Raw genomic sequence first — 20,085 nt, 5'->3', positions numbered from 1 at the left:
ACACACACACACACACACACACACACACACACACACACACACATTATCTTTTTGACTTACACATCCCTGGACTACAAAAGTGGGATCACAATGTTCTGGCACTTCCCAGACAGACAGATAGAAGATAGAATTATTTTTTCCATTAATCGATTATTAAATCAATGTATTAAATATCTGAAAAAAAATGAAAAATGCCCACTGCAATTTCCCAGAGCCCAAAGTGATCAGTCTTCAGATCGCTTGTCATGTCATAACCCAAGGTCAAAGTTTGCGACTATGGGTTCTTTGTCTTAGCCTTTGGTAATGTTTGATTGATTGTCTTCACGTTTTATTGCCTCTCTTCACTCATTATCAGATCCTTTTGCATAAAGTTTTTTTTATTTTTTATTTATGCTGCTCTACTCTTTTTATTCAGCTCAGGCTCTTTGGCCTTTGCTTTTATTTTTCTATGAAGCACTTTATAACTTTGTTAAGAAAAGTGCTATATAAATAAGGTTATAGTTACTATTATTATTATGTCTGATCAAAACTGAATTCAGGTACAAATGGTATAAGGTATATGGTTTTTCTTAACTGACCTACACCTTTAACCGATCACTGAAATTGTTGATAAGTAATCAATTAATGAACTAATTTGTAAATTTTTTTAGGCTTTCAAACATAAACAATCACCTTGGACTCCGTGGACTGAAAATTTTGATCTGCATTGATTATCCGTTTTTTTAATCTTTTTATATATTGTTTGAACAGTGGCAGATTAATTGTAAATTAAACAATCATTAGTTGCAGTGTGTTTGTTTCATTACATTTGTCCATTGTGTTTTATACTTCACAAAATGTTGACACTCCCCTCATGAACTGTTTCTGTGAACTAACCAACTACATCACTGTCCATTTCACCGCCCCCTCTTCCTTTGTCTTCCTCCAGACCTTTTATGAAGACCCTCGTTACATCCTCTTCATCCACATGGTGATAAATGACGCCATCCAGCTGACCGTCACCATCACACTTTTTATCCTCAGCTACATCTTCTACAAGATTAACGTCTCTTTCTGCTGCTTCTTTATCCTGGTGGCGGTCTTCACCACCAGAAACACCCCGGTTAACTTAGCAGGCATGGCCATCGAGCGCTACATTGCTATTTGCGAACCTTTCCGCCATTCCCAAATCTGCACTGTGAGAAGAACCTACATGGTCATCGGCCTGATTTGGTTTATATGTGTGGCCCCAGATATCACAGATCTATTTGTGACGCTGGCGACTGAGTCCCTGAGCTTCTTTCACGGGTCGGTGTTCTGCTTGCGCCAGAATGTGTTCAAAGACCCGATCCTTGCATACAAGAGACAAGCCTTTGATATCATCTACTTCTCCTGTGTGTTTCTGACCCTAATCTTCACCTACTTGAGAATCATGTTTGCAGCCAGAGCCATCTCCACAGAGAAGACGTCGGCACAGAGAGCCAGGAACACCATCCTGCTCCACGGTGTCCAGCTGGCCATGTGCCTGCTCTCCTACATCTCCCCCAGTGTGGAGCTGGTTCTACATCTCATCTTCCCAGGACGAATCCTAGAAATCAGATTTGCAAACTACCTGATCGTCTACATCCTGCCCCGCTTTCTGAGCCCAATCATCTACGGTGTTAGAGACAAAAAGTTCAGGAAGTACTTCAAGATGTACCTTCTGAGCAACAGCTGCAGGGACAAACTGCAGAGAGTGGCCCCCCAGCACAACAAATAACTATTTCTATAGCAAGAGGGTGTGAATAAAAATATTAGGATTAAATGTATTTAATTTATTTTATATGTACTTACTGATACAATAAAGAAAAAGCTATTCTAAAAGATTCTGTCTTGTCAGCTCTTAACATGAGTCAACACAGAAAATCATCACAATTCTTTTAACTGAGGTAGAAATGTAATGATGGTTTAGGGTGTAGTGACTGAAACTAGTAACTCTACAGCAGCGACCAGAGAAATGATCAAGCCTTCCTGGAGAACACAGACAACACTAATCGGCCATATTCCATTCCTTATCCATAAAGAAGGACAGAAGATATTTCACAAATACAATTTGTTATCAAGGAGAGTCGAGTGTGGAAACAATCTGCCACAATCAGAGCAAGGCAGTGCCCACAGGAAGCTACATCACAAACAGACAGAAGCGCCACCTGGTGGTGCAAACTGTTTTCTGAGTTCTACACTACACATCCATCATTTCCTACATTGCTGGTTTGAATACGGTACCGTTGATTCACAAAATTAATAATGGCAATTACTGAATTTTCAACTCAACAATCACATGACACTAATATGTCATTTACATGTTTAGGTGGTGTGATTCAGCTACATTCAAATTCAGTTGGTGCTCTGCCTCAAAGAAAAAAAAAAAAAAAAGACAGGAAAAACAAAAATGATTGTCAACCTACTGACCACAGATGACCTCTGAAGTTTAAGGGCTCTGTTTTGGAAAAACAGACAATATCACATCATTTTCTAGTTTTAGTGCCAATTCATTCACAGTAGCTTATGTGCACAATTCTTGTTGGTGGCAGAATAAAGAGCCTGAGATACTACTATATTTTTTACCATGCAGATCAGTCTGCTTTACCATTGGCTTTAAAATCAACTGCTGAAAACAGACACAATAACAAACTTCCTTTACATGAGACATACACACACTGGTACAATAGTGAGTTATACTAAGTTGCCTGTTCCAGATTAGGTTGCTGTTTGGCTAATAGTGTTCATATTTTCTGGTCTGGTTTGTCTTCCCTTTAACATCCTGCACCTTCCCAGCTGGTCGACAGTGTTTGATTTTAGATCTGAACAACATCTCAGCTGAACTCAACGTTTTCAACACTTTCTTTACAACCCAGCAACGTCAGATTTCTGTAAATGTCACAATATGATAATGGTTTGAATCATAAATACAGCTTTCACTTGATGAATTGTTGTTGTTGGAGTTGTTAAAACCATGGGTTAATCTGCTCCTCTTCCTCACTAGCTCAGGGATCAAAAGTCTCCTCATGCTCATAACAGAAATCCACGGCCGGTGACCTTCACCTTATCTCTATGACAACAATACACACACAGACACACACACAAGCATCCACACAAATCCTTATATATGAGAGCCCAGGCTGCTGGAGGAGGTCACTGACAGTCAGTGATCACAGGAGAGAGAGGGCTTGTGTCTGTGACTATAGTGTCACTATTATCTTTACGTTTTGTTGAGTTTTGTATTGTTGTTACTTTTAAAGGCAGTGTGTGAGTTTGAAAAGGCTGTGGCACATATTATGGATGTGTAAGTGTTGAATATGTGAATCTGCATTTCAACAGTGAAGAATTCAGATTTTTCATGAGATGTGATTAGAAAAGTTTTTTTTCCTGGTCTAATGCATTTCACATTTTCATTACAGATCACTGAGAGAATATTATTATTATTAAAGACTATTAATTAATGAATAGATGCTGAATGAAGTAAGTCTTTAAATTTTGTACACAATGCATGCGTATATGTTTATACTGTATACTGATGTGTCCCAAAACATCATTATGTTACGGTGTCTTAAGATATTTACATTTATTATATTTTCATTTATAACAAAGAATTAAACACGTATTATTTTACTTTTTTTAAGTATTTTTTTTTATGCCTTTATTGGATAGTATAGTAGAGAGAGACAGGAAATGAGGAGGCAGAGAGAGGGGGAATGACATGCAGTAAAGGGCTGTCCGATGCGGGATTCGAACCAGGGCCAACTGCAGCGAGGACTGTAGCTTCTACATATGGGGCGCCTGCTCAACCCACTGCGCCACTCGACGCCCCTATTATTTCACTTTTAATATATCCTCTTTCAAAATAAAAGTATGCTCTGCTTTGCAAAGTGGCAACAAAATGAAGAAAATCAGCAACAAGATTCTCTGTGTGGGTTTTTTCTGCATGCAGAGTCACACATTACCAGACAGCAAACTCATTAACATGTTTTTAATGCTGCTTTAAAAGTTCTTTATACTTGAGATGCATTTCCTCTGATCTTCCTGCAGATTTCAGAGTCACATTTTCTAACACTGAGCGATGAACTCCTGAAGAGACTGAGAGATCTGTGGTTTTAAGTACAGGTTAAGATATCATGTCTGTGAATGTTCTCATTCGTCCAGGTCATAGTTATCTCTCTCTCAAATTAAATCGAAGGCAACTGGACTTGTATTTGTCTGTGGAAGACGTTTCGCCTCTTATCCAAGCGGCTTCATCAGTTCATCATGTATTGGTCTCTCTAGTCCGCACTGATAAGCACTGTTAAGATGTCAAGATATTTATTATTAGAAAATATGACTATATAGCCTTTTATACAGCTTTTAATGCATTTCATGTGCTCATCTCTGTTCCTTATAGTGCATGTTTTTGTGTTTTGTCCAGACTTTTAACAAAAATGCCTCTTAGTGAATCATACATCATTTGTATTTAATATATTCAAATAACTATAATCATAACGCCACTAGGTTTAATTCATGAATACAATCATTTGTATTTGTCTATAAAACATCAGACTTTGTGTCTGTTTCTTCAGATGGTGAGGTGAAGATGTCGGTGATGAACAACTCCACCTCCTACAGCCCTCTGGGCCTGCTGCTGAGTAATACCAGCTCTACACTGACAGAGGGCGCTGTGGCTGTATCTAAAGACAGCTTCTCTAATGCTCTGACCAAAAACATCATGGCCATGCTGGTGTGGCTGGCTCTCAGTGTCATCAACAGCAGCATGGTGCACACCTTCCTACGACACAGGTACACACAGACACGTCGAACATTATGTTTCTGAACACACGTGATGATTAATGTGATCATGCCAACTATGGAAATAAACAGCAGCAACTCCTAAACATGGTAACTGCATCACATTTGCTGTAGAAAAAAGAATTTCTTTGTTATCATATCTGTTACTCACCAAACCTATTTGACCTCATCACGTAAAATAATTTGCTTAAATATGAATCCACTTTACTCAGGCTCTACTCTATAGCTGAAACAATTTAAGTTATTTTTTAAACAAAAATACCAAATAAATTCTTGTTCCACCTTCAGTGTGAAGATTTGCTGCAAGATTTTCAGTTTACCATCATATTTAAAAGTAAATTGACTATCTCTGGGTTTTAACTATTGTTCGGACAAAATATGATATTTCCTGACATCCCCTTGAACTTCAGAAAAACAGATTAATAATATAATTTGAATAATCATTAATTACAGCCTGTAAACGTCAATCATAGAGCGCTCAGGAACAGACACACATGTCCATCTCTGACCCTAGCCTCTTCTATGAGAACCCGCGATACATCATGTTCATCAGCATGGTGATCAACGACGCTCTGCAGCTAACCCTTGTCACAGCTCTCTACGTAGTCAGCTACATCTTCAGGAGGATCCATGCCTCTGTCTGCTGCTTTCTGGTGAGTCATCGCAACATCAGCTTTACTACCAACCAGGTTCTGTTAAACGCCTGTCACATGTGTGTGAACAGCAGCCACGTATCAGTATTTTGGAAAGGTTGATTCTCCAGTTTTCTCCCACAGGACTTGAGATATGAAAGGACGCCAAGACAGCACAGGAAGAAGTCACTAATAATAATAATAATAATAATAAGTTCATGCCTTTTAGACGTACCCTTGAACAATAACATGAATCTTACTGCTGCTGCAGTATTCACACTTCAAATTTTTAACAAAAAACAGCACAAATGTGTTGAACAGACAGACAGCTCTCACTAACAAAGCCAGGATTGTTTCAGAGGTTTCAGCTAAGAGCAACAAAACAATAAATAAATATAAAATAAATTATGGAGCATTTTTGTTAACCACCACAACACCTCCACTGTGTTTCTCTCAGATCATGACAGCAGTCCTCACCACCCGCTCCACCCCTCTCATTCTGGCTGGCATGGCTGTGGAACGCTACATCTCCATCTGCTACCCCTTACACTACAGCCAGATGTGCACCATCCCTCGCACCCTCCTCCTCATCTGCGTCATCCTTATTCTCACCGCCACCCCGCCGGTCACCGACCTCCTCATCACCACTGTCAAGGATCCAAGTGTCTTCCACACCACCATTTTTTGCGACCACTCGCTTCTCTTTCGCGACCGGTCCATCTACTACAAGAACTGTGTGTTTGACGGGACTTACCTCTCCTTCGTGGCTCTGACGCTGCTCTACACCTACTGCAAGATTATGGTGACGGCTCAAGCTGCTTCAACGGGCCTGGCCTCAGTGAAGAGAGCCAGGAACACTGTGCTGCTTCATGGAGTGCAGGTGGGTATCACAGGAGGAAAAGCCACTGAACCAGCACCTACAACACCAGGGCCACACCTAAAAGGATGGAGACATCATTTAAGGATTCATTACATTTGTGTATAGCAAGCCAAAATGTTCACAGTGAGAAAGGCCTATTGAGATAAATCATAAGGACACTATCCAACCTGAAACAAAGGTCAAGATCTGAGAATGACATTTTTTTAAACGAAATTAAACATATAAACATAAAATTAATAAATAATGTATAAGCAAAATTTCAAGCTAGGCTCACAACAGTTTTTGTAATTAATTGATTAACTGTTTGATCTATAAAGTGTCCACCACAAAATCCAAGATGAGGATTTCAGATATTTGACCAATAGTCCAAAACCCAGAGATGTAAAAATAGCAAATCCTCAAATCTGAGTAGCAGGAACTAGAGAATGTTTGTCATTTTAGCTAAATAAATGACAATTGATCAATTTTCTGTCTGATTATTTGACTATAATCATTCACTTTTAAATTCAACAGGTGTTTTTCAGCTTGCATGTACGACAGTAACATTGGCCTTTTAATCAAACTGTAGGTGGATGGGTAGATCGATACCAATAAATACTTTGATACCCAAACACTACTCATTTGGTTTTAATCCTTACAATTTCATAAGGTTTTGTCAATTTTAAAAACAATTTTGTATTTAAACATCTCGTTAGTATAAGTTGAAAGACCTCAGTGATCAGGGAATCATACAAGTTTAGTGTTTGTTATAAATGTTGGGTTTTTATATGAATCCATAACTATTAAGATCTTCCTAGATTATTGTCTCCCCGTCCTTTTGTTTCAGCTGCTGCTGTGCATGCTTGCCTTTGTGGTTCCCTCCCTTCAGGCTGCTCTAATCTCCCTCTTCCCCCGCCTGAGTCTGGAGATCCGTTACATCTTTTTCCTGCTCGTCTACATCATCCCCCGTTTCCTGAGCCCTGTCATCTATGGTTTTCGGGACGAGCTGTTCAGGAAGTACTGGACCCGGTACCTGGCATGTCGGGGCCACAGTATCATCAGGGTCAGGCCATTCTTACTGAAAGTGAACTTGTAGGTGAAAAGTCTACGTGAGCTAATGGTTCAGTTCAGCTCAGTTCAGTTCAATTTTTTTTTTTTTTTCCCCAGAGTAAAACTGCTGTGAACTTTTATGTAGATATTTAAGTCATCTCAATAGTATCCAAAGATCAAGACACTTGGATAAGTGAGTGATGGATAAACTGGCACCCAAGTGATTTGGATACTACTTCAGAAACTGTAAAATATTGTCAAATTTGTTAATAAAGAACATTAAACAAAGCATTTTGAGCACTGCAATGTTTTACTCTTACAGCCAAGCATCCACACAAGAGCCTCTACAGAAATGTACACCACAGTGTTAGATGCACCAAACTAAAGTTGTACAGAGTAGTAGTTGTATAGACCTACTTTTGTATGCTGTTTGCCAATTTTTTTCCAGGAGGCCTGAACATTTACAGTCTTTCAGTGGCATGACAATGGTCACATCTGCGTAGTTCATCACACATGCACCAATTACTAAATCCTCATTTAAGTCTCTCCTCTCTGCATTCTGATCTCTAATCACTGAAACTTTCATTTGGATGAAATGATGATGGTAAAGACAAACAGCAGCAGATTTCTGATAAAGTCACCTTTTCTCTTCATGACTATATTCAAGACAACAATGGGCCCAACAACTTGCGACAATACAAACATAAGTGTATTTTTCAATGAGTCATTATGGATTAAGCGTTTATTTTACTACCACTAAAGCTAATTCAAGTGCACTCACTTTAAAATACAGACATGACATTCTTCCTCTGTCCCTCTATCTGTCCCCCCACCCCACCTCTACAGGATAATTTCATCGCGCTGCATTTTAAGCATTGAAATCTATATAACTGCAACTCTTCCTGTTTCTCTCACTACTTAGAGACATTGTATCAGCCCAGTACCTCGACATAGGCCAGACAAGAGTGGTGTTGAGGTAAATTTGATTATTTCAATTTTGAATTTTCCATTTAAAACAGTATTCTAAAAAGTTTGTGACAGAAACAGAAATAGAAGAACATAGAAGCACTGTTAGATTTACTATTTGCTGTCTTGCAGCTACTCTTCCAAAGACCGACACTAACATAACTTTGAAAGGAAAAAGAGCATTTAAAGTTTAGTCATCAACTATATATTGTCATGATCTGAATAGTCCTTTTCTTCTTTTTCTTTATTTTTTATTTAATTAGCCTTGATTGTGAAATTATTACAAAATGTAATGATGGAAAAAAATCTTTAAGTTCATTTTTATGAAATTCATCTTTAAAAATTTGATTATTTGATTTTTGTTCATTCAGTGGGAGGAATATTTTAATGTACCTTAGCAATCATAGTATTTTTTTAATACACAAATCACAACTTTGGTTTTAATTTAATTGTAGTCTTTCTTATGAATGAGACTCTACTTTATTGAAAGTTAATCTTTGCCAGCTTTCCTTAAAATAATATTAGTTCTTATACTGCATTTTCTTAATCAGACGAAATGTTTGAGTCTTTGTAAAACATTTTATGGCAAGAAATGGATAAGAAACAAATATGCGTTTCAAGTTATTCAATAATCTAAATGACTAAACAATAAGTGAGATTGTGGATGGATTGTGTTTCCAGTACTGATTTAACCGAGCAGGACAAGGTGAAATATGAATTCAAGCAGACGTATGGACGGCCTGAATGATGCTTTCGCAAAGAACTTCATCACCTTTGCTCTCGGCTTCCTCATCAACTGCATCAATGGAGCTTTTGTCTACATTTACTTTAAGAGCGAGGTCTTCCAGCGAGACCCCAGGTGACACAGGACCATGCGTGATTTTTTTTTCTTTCAGACAAATATGTGAAGATGCTCACAATAAAACTGATGAGTCTGATATTCAGATCTGCTGAATTAGATATACAGGTTATACAGTATCTCATCTTCTTTCCTAACTACTGCACTCCTCTCCCCAGCAGGTATGTGCTGTACATCCATCTGGTGATCAACGACATGATTATGCTGACAGTTTCTGTGGCCTTGCAAATCATGACCTACACCATTCCCCTGAACTTCGCACCCTGCTGCATCATGCTGCTCATCTTAATCACTACCAACAAGTAGGTGTGTGTTTGTGTTCAATAGAAAGTGTTAACATAATTAATATGCTTGTGTGCCTCTGTCAGGTTTCCTTGGCTCTGGCATTGCTACTAAATGCAGTACATGTTTTAGAATGTGTGTGTCTCTAAAACTGGAGTTTCCACTTAACAGGCACTTAAAATAAAATCTAATAAGCAGAACTTCCAACGAGGAAATATGTATGCTGTATGTTAGTCAATGTAACATCCCTATGGAGTGAATTGAGATAGATAAATATTAATTTAATTTAGATAGTTATTAATTTAAAACAAAGAAACTAATGGCTTGGACCAAACTCACCCTATAGCCCCATGTCAGTGCTATTACATTTGAGTCACAGAGATAAGAGTCTGTTTTTCTGAAAGAAAAAAAAGGCAGCAACCTTTGAAAAACCCATTACTTCTGTAAATGAAACTTACTGTTTTTCTTAAAGTATTTCAAGATTACTCTTATAATCATCTGGATAAAAAATATTGTATTATGTATGTTTTTTGCTTTTACTTTATTCTGAATTCTTAGAAAAAAATAACAAAACAAAACAAAAATGTTTCCAGATTAGCAAATAACTGTTTATGCACAGATATGGTGTATATCTTCAGTGTTCACTCACACTGAGACAGAAATGTTCATAAAAGGGCAGAATTAATTAATTAATCAATAAATAAATACATTTATTGTCATATCTGTGCATCCACATGACTCATTCCTCACCTTATTTTTCAGACAGTAATAAAAAAATCAAATATTATAACAGCACAATAAGTTAACTCAATCAAACATATACCCAGCCGCACAAGCATAAATATAATATCAAGTGCTTTCAGTCGAAATATCTATCTATCTATCTATCTATCTATAATATGAACAGGACTACTATTAAAATAGTAAACTTACATTAGCAGCATGAAAGCATCATTAATACACCAGCCAAACAACAACCAAAGCAGACATGAGCTCAGCCACTACAATAACTTATACACTAATGCAAATAAATACACTCCATGAGCTAGGCAACAGGACAGGAGCATATGAGCAGAAACCAACTGTCCATACAAATAAAACAGCCAGCTGCCTCAACAGGCCTAAAATTTCCAGTGAGGGAAAGTATCTACGTACATTTCGTCAACTATGGTAGGAATAATTTTGAGGTACTTGAACTATACTTGAGTATTTACTTGTACTGCTACTTTTACTTCTACTCCACTGAAATTCAGAGGGAAATGTTGTACTTTTTGCTGCACTCTTGTAATACTAATTCCTTTGCAGATTAAGATTAATAGTACAAAATATAGTCAACACGAAAATTATGATGTATTATTGTAGGTTAAATTAAGCAGTATACAAATCAGTGTGATTAACACAATGCTGAATCAATAACTATAATCCAGTTATAGTGTATAATGATTATCATTCTGCATAATGCATACTTGGTACTTTGAGTGTATTTTTGAGGGACCAGCAGCGACAACATCAAGGCATTATCTTACAATGTTTAAGATAACGCACAAGCGCTTCATCCCTGAGCTCTGTCATGGTTTTATTGAAAAATACTGTTTGGACACAACCAAGCAGTTAAATAAATGAAGGTTATTTTATGAGAAATGAAACTCCCCCTCACAATTTTCAACAGCCCCGAACGTCTTCCTGGCGTCTAGCCTGAATGGGTGACATAGCTAGCTAAAGTAACTAATGGTTTAAACAGGAAAAAAGTAAGATAATTGTGGGGCTGCTAAACTGGTAACCTAAAGATATGTAACATACCCGCCACCGGATCTCCGCTATCTGCATCGGTGTTGGGTTGAAGATGAGGGTGAGGCAGGTGAACAGGTGGGTGTCACAGGTCTTGCCGATGTTGAGCTGAACGACCGTTAGTGGTTGCTACTTTTACTGTACTCCTCTTCGACATTAGCATCGTCCTCCCAAGGCTCTTTGCTAACGCTAGCAAGCCGAGTTGCCGAAAAAGTCAAGATAGATAGTATATTTCTCCGAAATTCGATATCCCTTTATTTTATTTCGCCTTTCCCTTTGCTGTTCTACTACTCCAACGTTTGTTTTCCGTGATGTTTAAAGGGGTCTTCCTCACCCGGTCGACTTTGCCGCTCAATTCTGACCTGACCTTTGACCTGACTCGTCATCATCATGGTACAGACATAGCTAGCAACGATTCGTAATATTTGTTCTTATTTTCAAATAAAGTAACTCTGCATTCATTGGTTTGTATTTCAACACACACTCAATTAATTTATTTAATTTGCTTAAAAAGAAAAAAAAAGTTAGGCTGATGCCACAGTTGGCAGGGGATTGGAGGCCCCCTAGCGGTCGGAGGCCACCGGTGGATTGCCCGCGAACAGAGTCGATCGGCGACATGACAAAATGTAAACGAACTAAAACACCATGAAGTGAATCAACTAACTGCCCGCGAACACAGTCGTCGACATGACAAACGGTCGTCGAACTACAACGCCATGAAGTGAGTAAGCTAACGATACGCGAACAAAGTCTTCGACGTGACAAACGGTCGGGGAACTAAACTGAGATAACTAACGGCCCGCGAACACCGTCTTTGACTTGTCAAACGGTCGGCGAACTACAAAACCATGAAGGGAGTCAACTAACGGCCCGCGAACACTGTCGTCGACAGTCAAACGGTCGGCGAACACAATCGCCATAGTGGCTAATACGTTACACGCGGCTGACGAACAGATGAAATGGGGAGCGAACAGGGGGGCGACGTGAGGATGTTAGGGTAAAGTGAAATTAAGTGAGCAGAGCTAGAAAATGTTCTGTTTAAAATCTCCTGGTCTGACCATTACACTGAATGAACAGCACTGCTGCTAATAGGACATTTGGTGCATGTCTAATCTAAAACTATATTTCTGTTGACTCTGTAAATGATGAAAACTCCTAGCACTCTTGATATCAAGGCTCCGTTAATTCTTGATTAAAGAGCTGATTAATCATTATCATGCATTTTTTTTTGTCTTTATCCAGGAACAGCCCTCTGAACCTGGCTGGCATGGCGGTGGAGCGTTATATTGCTGTTTGCCGACCTCTTCATCACGTCCAGATGTGTACTGTGCAGCGCGCCTACGCTCTGATCGCACTAATCTGGGGCGTCTCCGTCATCCCCGCCCTCACAGATATCATCATCGTCCTCGCCACCCAGCCTCCCTCTGTCTACTCAAGGACTGTCATCTGTTACCCTACCTATTTGTACAGCACATCGCACCACAAGGCTCAAAGTGTGGTTGTTCAGGTGAAATACTGATAGTTATTTCATTGATTTTTGTTAGTTAAGCTTTGTTTATTCATGGAAGTCTCAGGAACAAGATCTCTTTCCCAAGAGAGACCCATTTACATATTACATATACACAAGCTCACAACAGGACAATTCATTTACACAACACTAGGTCTGCACAGATCTCCACCAAAACCAATGTCAAACAACCTACACCAGACTTCATAGGAGAAAGTGCAAATTCATGGTAAATGATCTGGTCAGCCCCAAAATTTAATGGCTTATTATCTGGCCCATGACTCATCCCTCCACCAAGTTCAGTGCAAATCGGCTCTGTGGTTTTTGCATAATCCTGCTGTCGTCCACAGCATCACATATTGTACTTTAACACCAGCCATTTCTGTTTACTGCTTATTCCACAGAGCAGTTTGTTTTTGTTTTTATTTAATGGCTTAGTTTTAACGAGTTTTAATCAATGGCCGATTAAAATGACCATGGTTTGGTTTCTTCACATCTTCCCATCAGGCCCTTCTGTTTTCCTTCGTCGGCCTGACTCTGATCATCACCTACCTGAAGGTCCTCTGCGCTGCCCGGGCCGTCTCTGGTTCTAACAGGGACTCGGCCAGAAACGCCCGCAACACTATCCTGCTGCACGGAGTCCAGCTCCTCATCTGCATGTTGTCATTCATCTCCCCCCTCATCACCGTCATCCTAATCACCACCTGGCCCCGTGACCGCACCAAGATCCTCTTCACCACCTTCCTGTTTACCAACGTGCTTCCGCGTCTGCTCAGTCCTCTCATCTACGGAGTAAGAGACAAGAAGTTCAGCAGCCACATCAGGCTGCACTTCTTCTGTAAATGCTGCAACTCTGTAGAGAAGAAGGTGAACCCAGTGGGACCATGGAGAAGGTCCAAACAGGTGCTACAGTGAATCACCTAAAAGACTGTACCTTTAATTCAGCATGCTGTAGACCATGAAATATAAACACCACAGATCACACCACACAAGCTGATTTTGGTGTGAACTGAAATCAATGTTTGTCAGAGCACAGTCAGTAATTATGTAAAATATACATTATTTTTTTAATGCTCTGTTTGCTTTGACTTTGGAACCAAATGTTACTTTCAAAAGATTTTTGTTTTTAAAAAAAATGATTGAAAAAGAAGTATAATAATTTAGAAATGTATATGAACTGCAGTATAATGTCGACCAGCTAAATACAAACTGCTTCAGAATACTGGAGTTTTTTCTGTTTCTGTTTTTCTGTCAGCTCAGGGTGCATAAAGAAACATGCTTTAAAAATTCAGCTGCTATAATCATCATTAGAAAAACTGAATTTGTTCATTTCACACTACAAAAACAACACTAAGAATCAGCAACAGTTTAACTGTCAGCACCAACCTCATATGAAAAGGGACAGAATAAGAGAAAAGATAACAGATTTTTGTCGTGTGGCTCTGCTTCATGAAGTACATGTTTATGAAAGAAGTAAAGGAGGGGAATGTGATGGGACCTGTGGACCTACATGTTCACAGTGAGATGTAAAACCAGACTTTAACCACTAGATGGAGCAATTATCACAGACATCACAGAATAATAATAAATAACTACATTTCTGAATATATGAGAGTTGTTAAGACTTTTTCAAATCCTGGTCAGTTAAGTTGTGTTTTCTTTTTATTTGTTCACAAAAAACTAATTGTTGTGATTTACATTTTTTATATATTTTATATAAAATAGTTTATATAGACATTGATACATTTCATCTTTGTTTTTGTTTTGATTTTTCTTTATGAAATTTAGCAGCCACTCGTTTATGTATCTATGTTACCTGTCTCATTTGTGTTACATTCCTGTATCCTTACCAAATTATATGTGAAAATCATGTCTTATAATACATCCATCAGGAAAATGAAGTAAAAAATGTGTTCACAAAAATATATATGAATAAATAAATAAAAACAAACTTATCTTCTTTTATTTTATGAAATCAAAATGACTTTTAACAGCGTGTTTCTTTTTAAAGCACCAGGTGCTGCTGTCTCTGAGAGGAAGTATTTACGCTCTGTAATGAGAAAAAGTGAAAAGTCAGCTGAACAAGTTTGTGGGAAACTTGAAGCTCTTGCTTGCAATGCAACATGTCTCTGTGGATATTAGAGGCATATTACAGTGATTAAAAAATAATGAGTTCATTAAATGACACCTGAGATTTCACACAATTTCATTAGGGACCACTAGTATACACACTCTTAAAACCCCAGTTGTGAGAAAACATATTACAGTGCTGCCACAGGAAATAAAAAATTCAATAAAGAACCACAGAGTTAATATTGATCACAGCAGACTGAGTCCCTGAGTGAGTGTAACGGTAAAGACTGTAGAAATAGGTCTGTCATTAAATCCGCTCTAACTTAACCACCGAGGGGCCGCGAACGCATCATAAAAACAATCCTACACACGTACAGTACATTAAAGGTATTTCTCGATCGGAGATCATCGGAAATCTCGATCCTGTTCCGGAATGTGACGGAAAAAGCCGAAGAACCGCCTCTGGGAGTAACGGGTGGTTCAGATGGAGGAAACCTGCGTGTCCACAGCCGAGTCTGCCGCGGACTCAGAGGGAAGCGTGTCCTGAAAGTTTGACCAGGAGAATATTTTTGTCTTTTTTTTTTCCCAACATCCGACGATTCGTGTTGGACACTTTTGTCATTTCCAGCCGTAAAAGTGTGAAACTTATCAGCGCATCATGGGGTGAGTGTGACATCAGTGGAGGACGATGATCCGGTGATGAGGGAGTGTCGCGACAAAACTCACACGTGAGTATCAATTAAAGAAATTAAACTTTTTGTTATTTCCTGTGGCGACACTAAAGCCTGCAGCGTTTATAAATAATTGATGAATGAATTGTTCTAATTGACAGCTCGTAGTCCAGTCTGCTTACATGTGAAACTGCATTGTGTTGTTTCATCGCACTGGTTGGTTTCACGGCCTGAACGCGTTGGAGGCGGTTTGTTATCGCAGGTGCGTTTTTCCGCCGCTGTGATTTCAAGCCGCTGCTTCCTTGTGCTGAATTATAGATCAACTTTATTTCTGTATGTGCTCCACGGCGGCTCCCCTGAGACTCAGCATGGGCCCTACATGTAATTATAGACACACAGAGAGAGTCACACAATGTTTTGACATTTCTGTTAGAAAACTCGGAATTTAACATATTATTCACTTTCCCGCCTTTGTTTGGTTACCTGTGGACCAGGTAATCAACAGCAGTGTTTTTATTTTTTACCTCAGATCGTTGGAACTAAACTAAACTGATATTATACTCTATAATTTCAAATGTTCAATTTCTTTATGAAAAGCAAATCCCTACAGAGCTGCTCCCACGTCTAGGTAATTGTATCTATTGTTAATCGTTATAGTTTGACTGTTTATCTGCTTGTTGTGCTGTCCTTGTCTATATTTTTAGCTAATTGTAGGATTTGTTTTGTGTTGTTTTTGATATTAACTGTTTTAATTATTTTGAATTGTAAAAAAAAAAACTCATCATGTAAAACTAGCTACAGGAGTCCAGAATTAGTAACAGCTATAAACTCTTTGTACAACACATTAGTTTCATGCCTTGTTTTATACTAAGTTAAATTGCAATGTCCCTATTAAATAAGTAAATAAATAAACTAAAAACAAACAGTCAGTCAAGACTTTAAGCTCCATAAAACTGAGCTGATCCCAGTTTAAATCTTGTTGTTTAAGTCTTGTGTTTTTCCGAACAGATCCAGGACAAAAATCCCCAGTAAACTGTCACTTTTCATCCTAAACAAACAGTTTTCAGCTCACATTCAGTCTTGACCTTTGGTATAAAAATACAACTATGTCAACTCAAAGGTGTAGAAGGCATGAAGACCATGGGATGTGGCTGAAAGCTCTGAAAGCTGACAAGCACACCTTTGGTCTTACATTATCTTCTTAAATAAACATGGTTTTGTTTCGATTCAGCTTTTTCTCCCCAGAAGGTAAATTGTGCGTCCGTATAGCCAACACACATAATGACTACATTCATATTTAAAAAGCTCTGTTATAAAAGGTTTTTTAATGTACAGTGTTTCCTGGGTGTGATCTTCTTTTCCTCTTTTACTGGTGCATTGTAACTTTAACGGCGATATACTGTGACCAGTTAACGACAGGCCAATGTGTCGTGGTTACTTACACATTTGCAACAACCCGACTGTCAGCGAGTGTGACATCTCCCCGGTGCTGGAGTGCACGTGCTTCGTGTGACTGCAGCACCATATGGAGACTGAACCTGCATCAACTAAATAATCAATGGATTTTTACTCCAGAAGTTTGAGTGTTTGTCTAATAGTGGCTGGGAGTTGTAGTCCAAATTAAAATGAGAATGAAAACAGAAAGAAGTTGGAGATGTTTTTTCTAAATGGATTATTTTTATACTGCAGTTTTACTAGTTTTATTTAAGTGAAGGAGATGAATGCTTCCTCCATGACTCGTTTACATAAGCCATAATCTTTTTTTATTATATTAATCTAATATTACTGTAAAGGGTTATAGTGGTGTTATAGTCCAGCTATGAGATCATGTTGATCTGTAACTGGATAGTAAATAAACTGTTCGACGTATCGACTTAAAAGGTGATTCGTCCATGTTGTCTTTGGAAGCTAGCTCGACTAGCATTTAGCTATTCCTGTCAAAATTCATGGCATTGTGTTTAATCCTGGGATCTATCTGTATAGCTGGTTGTCAAGCTGTCCATGACTCAGCTTCCACCACTGAGATCAGTTATGATATTGCACACATCATTATTCACGTGCACAGTTGTGTGGAAACTAAACCTGCACATTAGAAAATGACTTCAACAGTCTTTGCATCAGCAGCAAGTAAACAGTCCACAGTGAGTCGTAGTAGCAGCTTCTATAATAGATGCAGTAAATTCTCTGCTAAAGTAAAAGTCTAGAAATCTAAATCCAGATAAGAACATAAGCAGAAAAATGAACATAAAGTTAATAAAATGTGTTAAACATATACAATATGGTCTTTCAAAGTAACTAGTAATTATGGGTACTTTGATTCAAGATGGCTGCTTCGGTGTGTCGGTGCACGTTGTTTTGCCTTATGTTGTTTGTAATTTCAGTTCACAATTAAATGTTTCTCTTTATATTTCCTGCTTGTTTTATCTTTGTTTATATTTCTTTTCTTATTATGTTCATCATTAAGCAGCAAAACAACTAAACAAATTCCTTTTATGTTAAAAACCTACTTATAAAATAAGATATAAAAAAAACCCGATTCTGATTCTGATTAACTTAGTGATATAAAAGAGAATATATTTCCCTCAGAGATGTGGTGGAATAAAAGTGTAAAGTAGCATTAAATGGAAATACTCCAGTGAAGTACAAGTATCTTTAAGTTGCATTTAAACACAGTAACTTGGTTTCTATCCACCGCTGGCATTTGTAATGTGAACATGCTTCCATACACACCCACAGCCCACGTCCAAATTCACACAATCATGCTGCAGACAGATGAAGACGGATCTCTACTGTATCCAGGTCATGTGACCAGGAATCACCGACCTGAAGACACAGAGAGAGAAACCTGATTAGATCCCAGACAGAGACAGATGAAGTCAGAGTGCCCTGGTTAAAACACCATTAAGTCCACATTAGGTTAACACCTGTCTGTGATTCCTCAGGCCATTTCCTTCACCATGCAATCAGAGACTACGTAACATTATTACATGACATTATAGCAACACTTTACCTGAAGCCAGGCACTTAGTGCTGCTCCCAAACGGATGGACATCCTCCGCCCTGAGAGCGAGCTACATGTGGGACAGCTGGTGCTGATGTCTGGGTATCTGCAGCAGGAGGCTTCACTCAGGAAAAACAAAAGATCCAAATCTCATCTCCAAAACCTGAAACTTCACTTGCTGCCACCTGAACTGGACTGGATCATGTTTCCTGGCAGTCATTTTTAACATTGAACATGTTCTAGGAGCAAGGCTAGTGGGAACATTTGAGGCAGAATATTTTTCAATGTATGAAAATCTTCCTACAGTTTTAAAGTTCAGTGTGAACTTTTATTCATCTGTTGAGTGATTTCATAGTGTAATTTTTATTGTGGAAGCCTGTACACGCTGTGTGGGCGTTTGCTCTGGGAGTACAGTGGATGAGCATGTGTGGGAGTTGGTTTCTGTTTTGGCTGCTTCTGAGTTTGTTTTTGTTTTTTTTAACTTGATCACATGGAGAGAAATTAGTTGTCATATTAATAGAAAGTAAATCATAATGTATGTGAAGTATTTTTGAGCAGAACTCTGGATCCGTGTTATTGCACATACACAGTCCAAACCTGGACTTCTGTTCAGTCTGTGAGGATCTGAAGTCGAGTAAATGCCTTTTGGCTCTCGACCAATACACATTATGTTTTTTTAGTTTAACATTAAAACGTCTGGTACATCAAATTAGAGTGTGGCTGTCTGGTGCATTTAGCAGAGCAGATGAAAGTAGAGTGCCTACATTACAAAAAGAAGCTCAAAGCTCGAGGAGAGAGAGAGAGAGAGAATCACATCCACGCCCTGATTCAAAACATGTTCCACTAAAACTATGTTCAGTGTCAAAATGTTCACAACAATAATAAAATCAAAGATTTGGTGTTTTTTTTGGGGTTTTTTGTGATCGTCAACAAATGCCACACAAAGACTCAAACAGCTGTGTGTGAGTCCGTCATCTAAACTCATTTGTTGCCACTGACAACATGAATCTGAAATCACAGATGCAGAATTGAACTTTTAAATCAGACTAAATGTGTGTTCCCTGCTCTTGTCTTTGAAGGAGATACAGTACAATCATGTTTTGTGAGGTCACCATGACCTCGACCTCGACCTTTGACCTTTAGCCACAAAAATCTAGTCAGTTTCTCCTTGTTTTCTTTCTGAAAACACAGTGACGTCAGCAGATTCTCATTGACACTGTCGAAGCCTCATATTAACTCCTGATTTAACTATCGAATAAATGCACAAAATGCCCCGATACAATATTTAGAAATAAAAATAAAAAAGTAATTTGGAAGATGCTCCTCCTCTGGCTTTTTTTGGAGCTGTATAAAAATCAACAAAATGCCTCTTTAGATTTTCAGTCACAGCTACAGTCACCTCCGTCAATTTCCTCCATCGACCTGCTAATTCTTTAAAACCAGTACAAACCTCAGAAGGATCACTCTGGACACACCAGCAGCTCACCTGGTGACACCTGTACCTTATGTCTTCCTGTCTGTCTCCACAATCAAATGAAAGCAAATATGCCGTAAAAAAATATTACATTTCATGCCGCCTCCACTGTGTCACCAGGTAACC

General features: G+C 38.5%; 3 protein-coding genes across 3 annotated transcripts in view; all 3 read left to right on the top strand.

The window, feature by feature from the left end:
* Nucleotides 1-1,738, top strand: part of LOC111224384 (olfactory receptor 51D1-like) — a 14,121-nt gene extending 12,383 nt beyond the window's left edge. Inside the window, exon 3 of the mRNA XM_022748854.1 lies at nucleotides 929-1,738. Coding sequence (XP_022604575.1) covers nucleotides 929-1,738 — 810 coding nt within the window. The remainder of the gene's footprint in view (nucleotides 1-928) is intronic.
* Nucleotides 1,739-4,585: 2,847 nt separating this feature from the next.
* On the top strand, nucleotides 4,586-7,384 carry LOC111224383 (olfactory receptor 4K15-like). The gene is made up of 4 exons (XM_022748853.1): nucleotides 4,586-4,788; nucleotides 5,312-5,450; nucleotides 5,887-6,309; nucleotides 7,136-7,384. Exons 1-4 carry the CDS (start codon nucleotides 4,586-4,588, stop codon nucleotides 7,382-7,384), a joined length of 1,014 nt encoding a protein of 337 aa, XP_022604574.1.
* A 1,633-nt stretch (nucleotides 7,385-9,017) lies between these two features.
* Nucleotides 9,018-13,655, top strand: LOC111224382 (olfactory receptor 10Q1-like). The gene is made up of 4 exons (XM_022748851.1): nucleotides 9,018-9,163; nucleotides 9,325-9,465; nucleotides 12,476-12,740; nucleotides 13,248-13,655. Exons 1-4 carry the CDS (start codon nucleotides 9,018-9,020, stop codon nucleotides 13,653-13,655), a joined length of 960 nt encoding a protein of 319 aa, XP_022604572.1.
* Nucleotides 13,656-20,085: the final 6,430 nt, after the last annotated feature.

The sequence above is a fragment of the Seriola dumerili genome, unplaced genomic scaffold (assembly GCF_002260705.1).
Source record: "Seriola dumerili isolate Sdu_G_001 unplaced genomic scaffold, Sdu_1.0 BDQW01000133.1, whole genome shotgun sequence".
NCBI lineage: Eukaryota > Metazoa > Chordata > Actinopteri > Carangiformes > Carangidae > Seriola > Seriola dumerili.
This window is presented reverse-complemented; position numbering and strand designations above follow the sequence as displayed.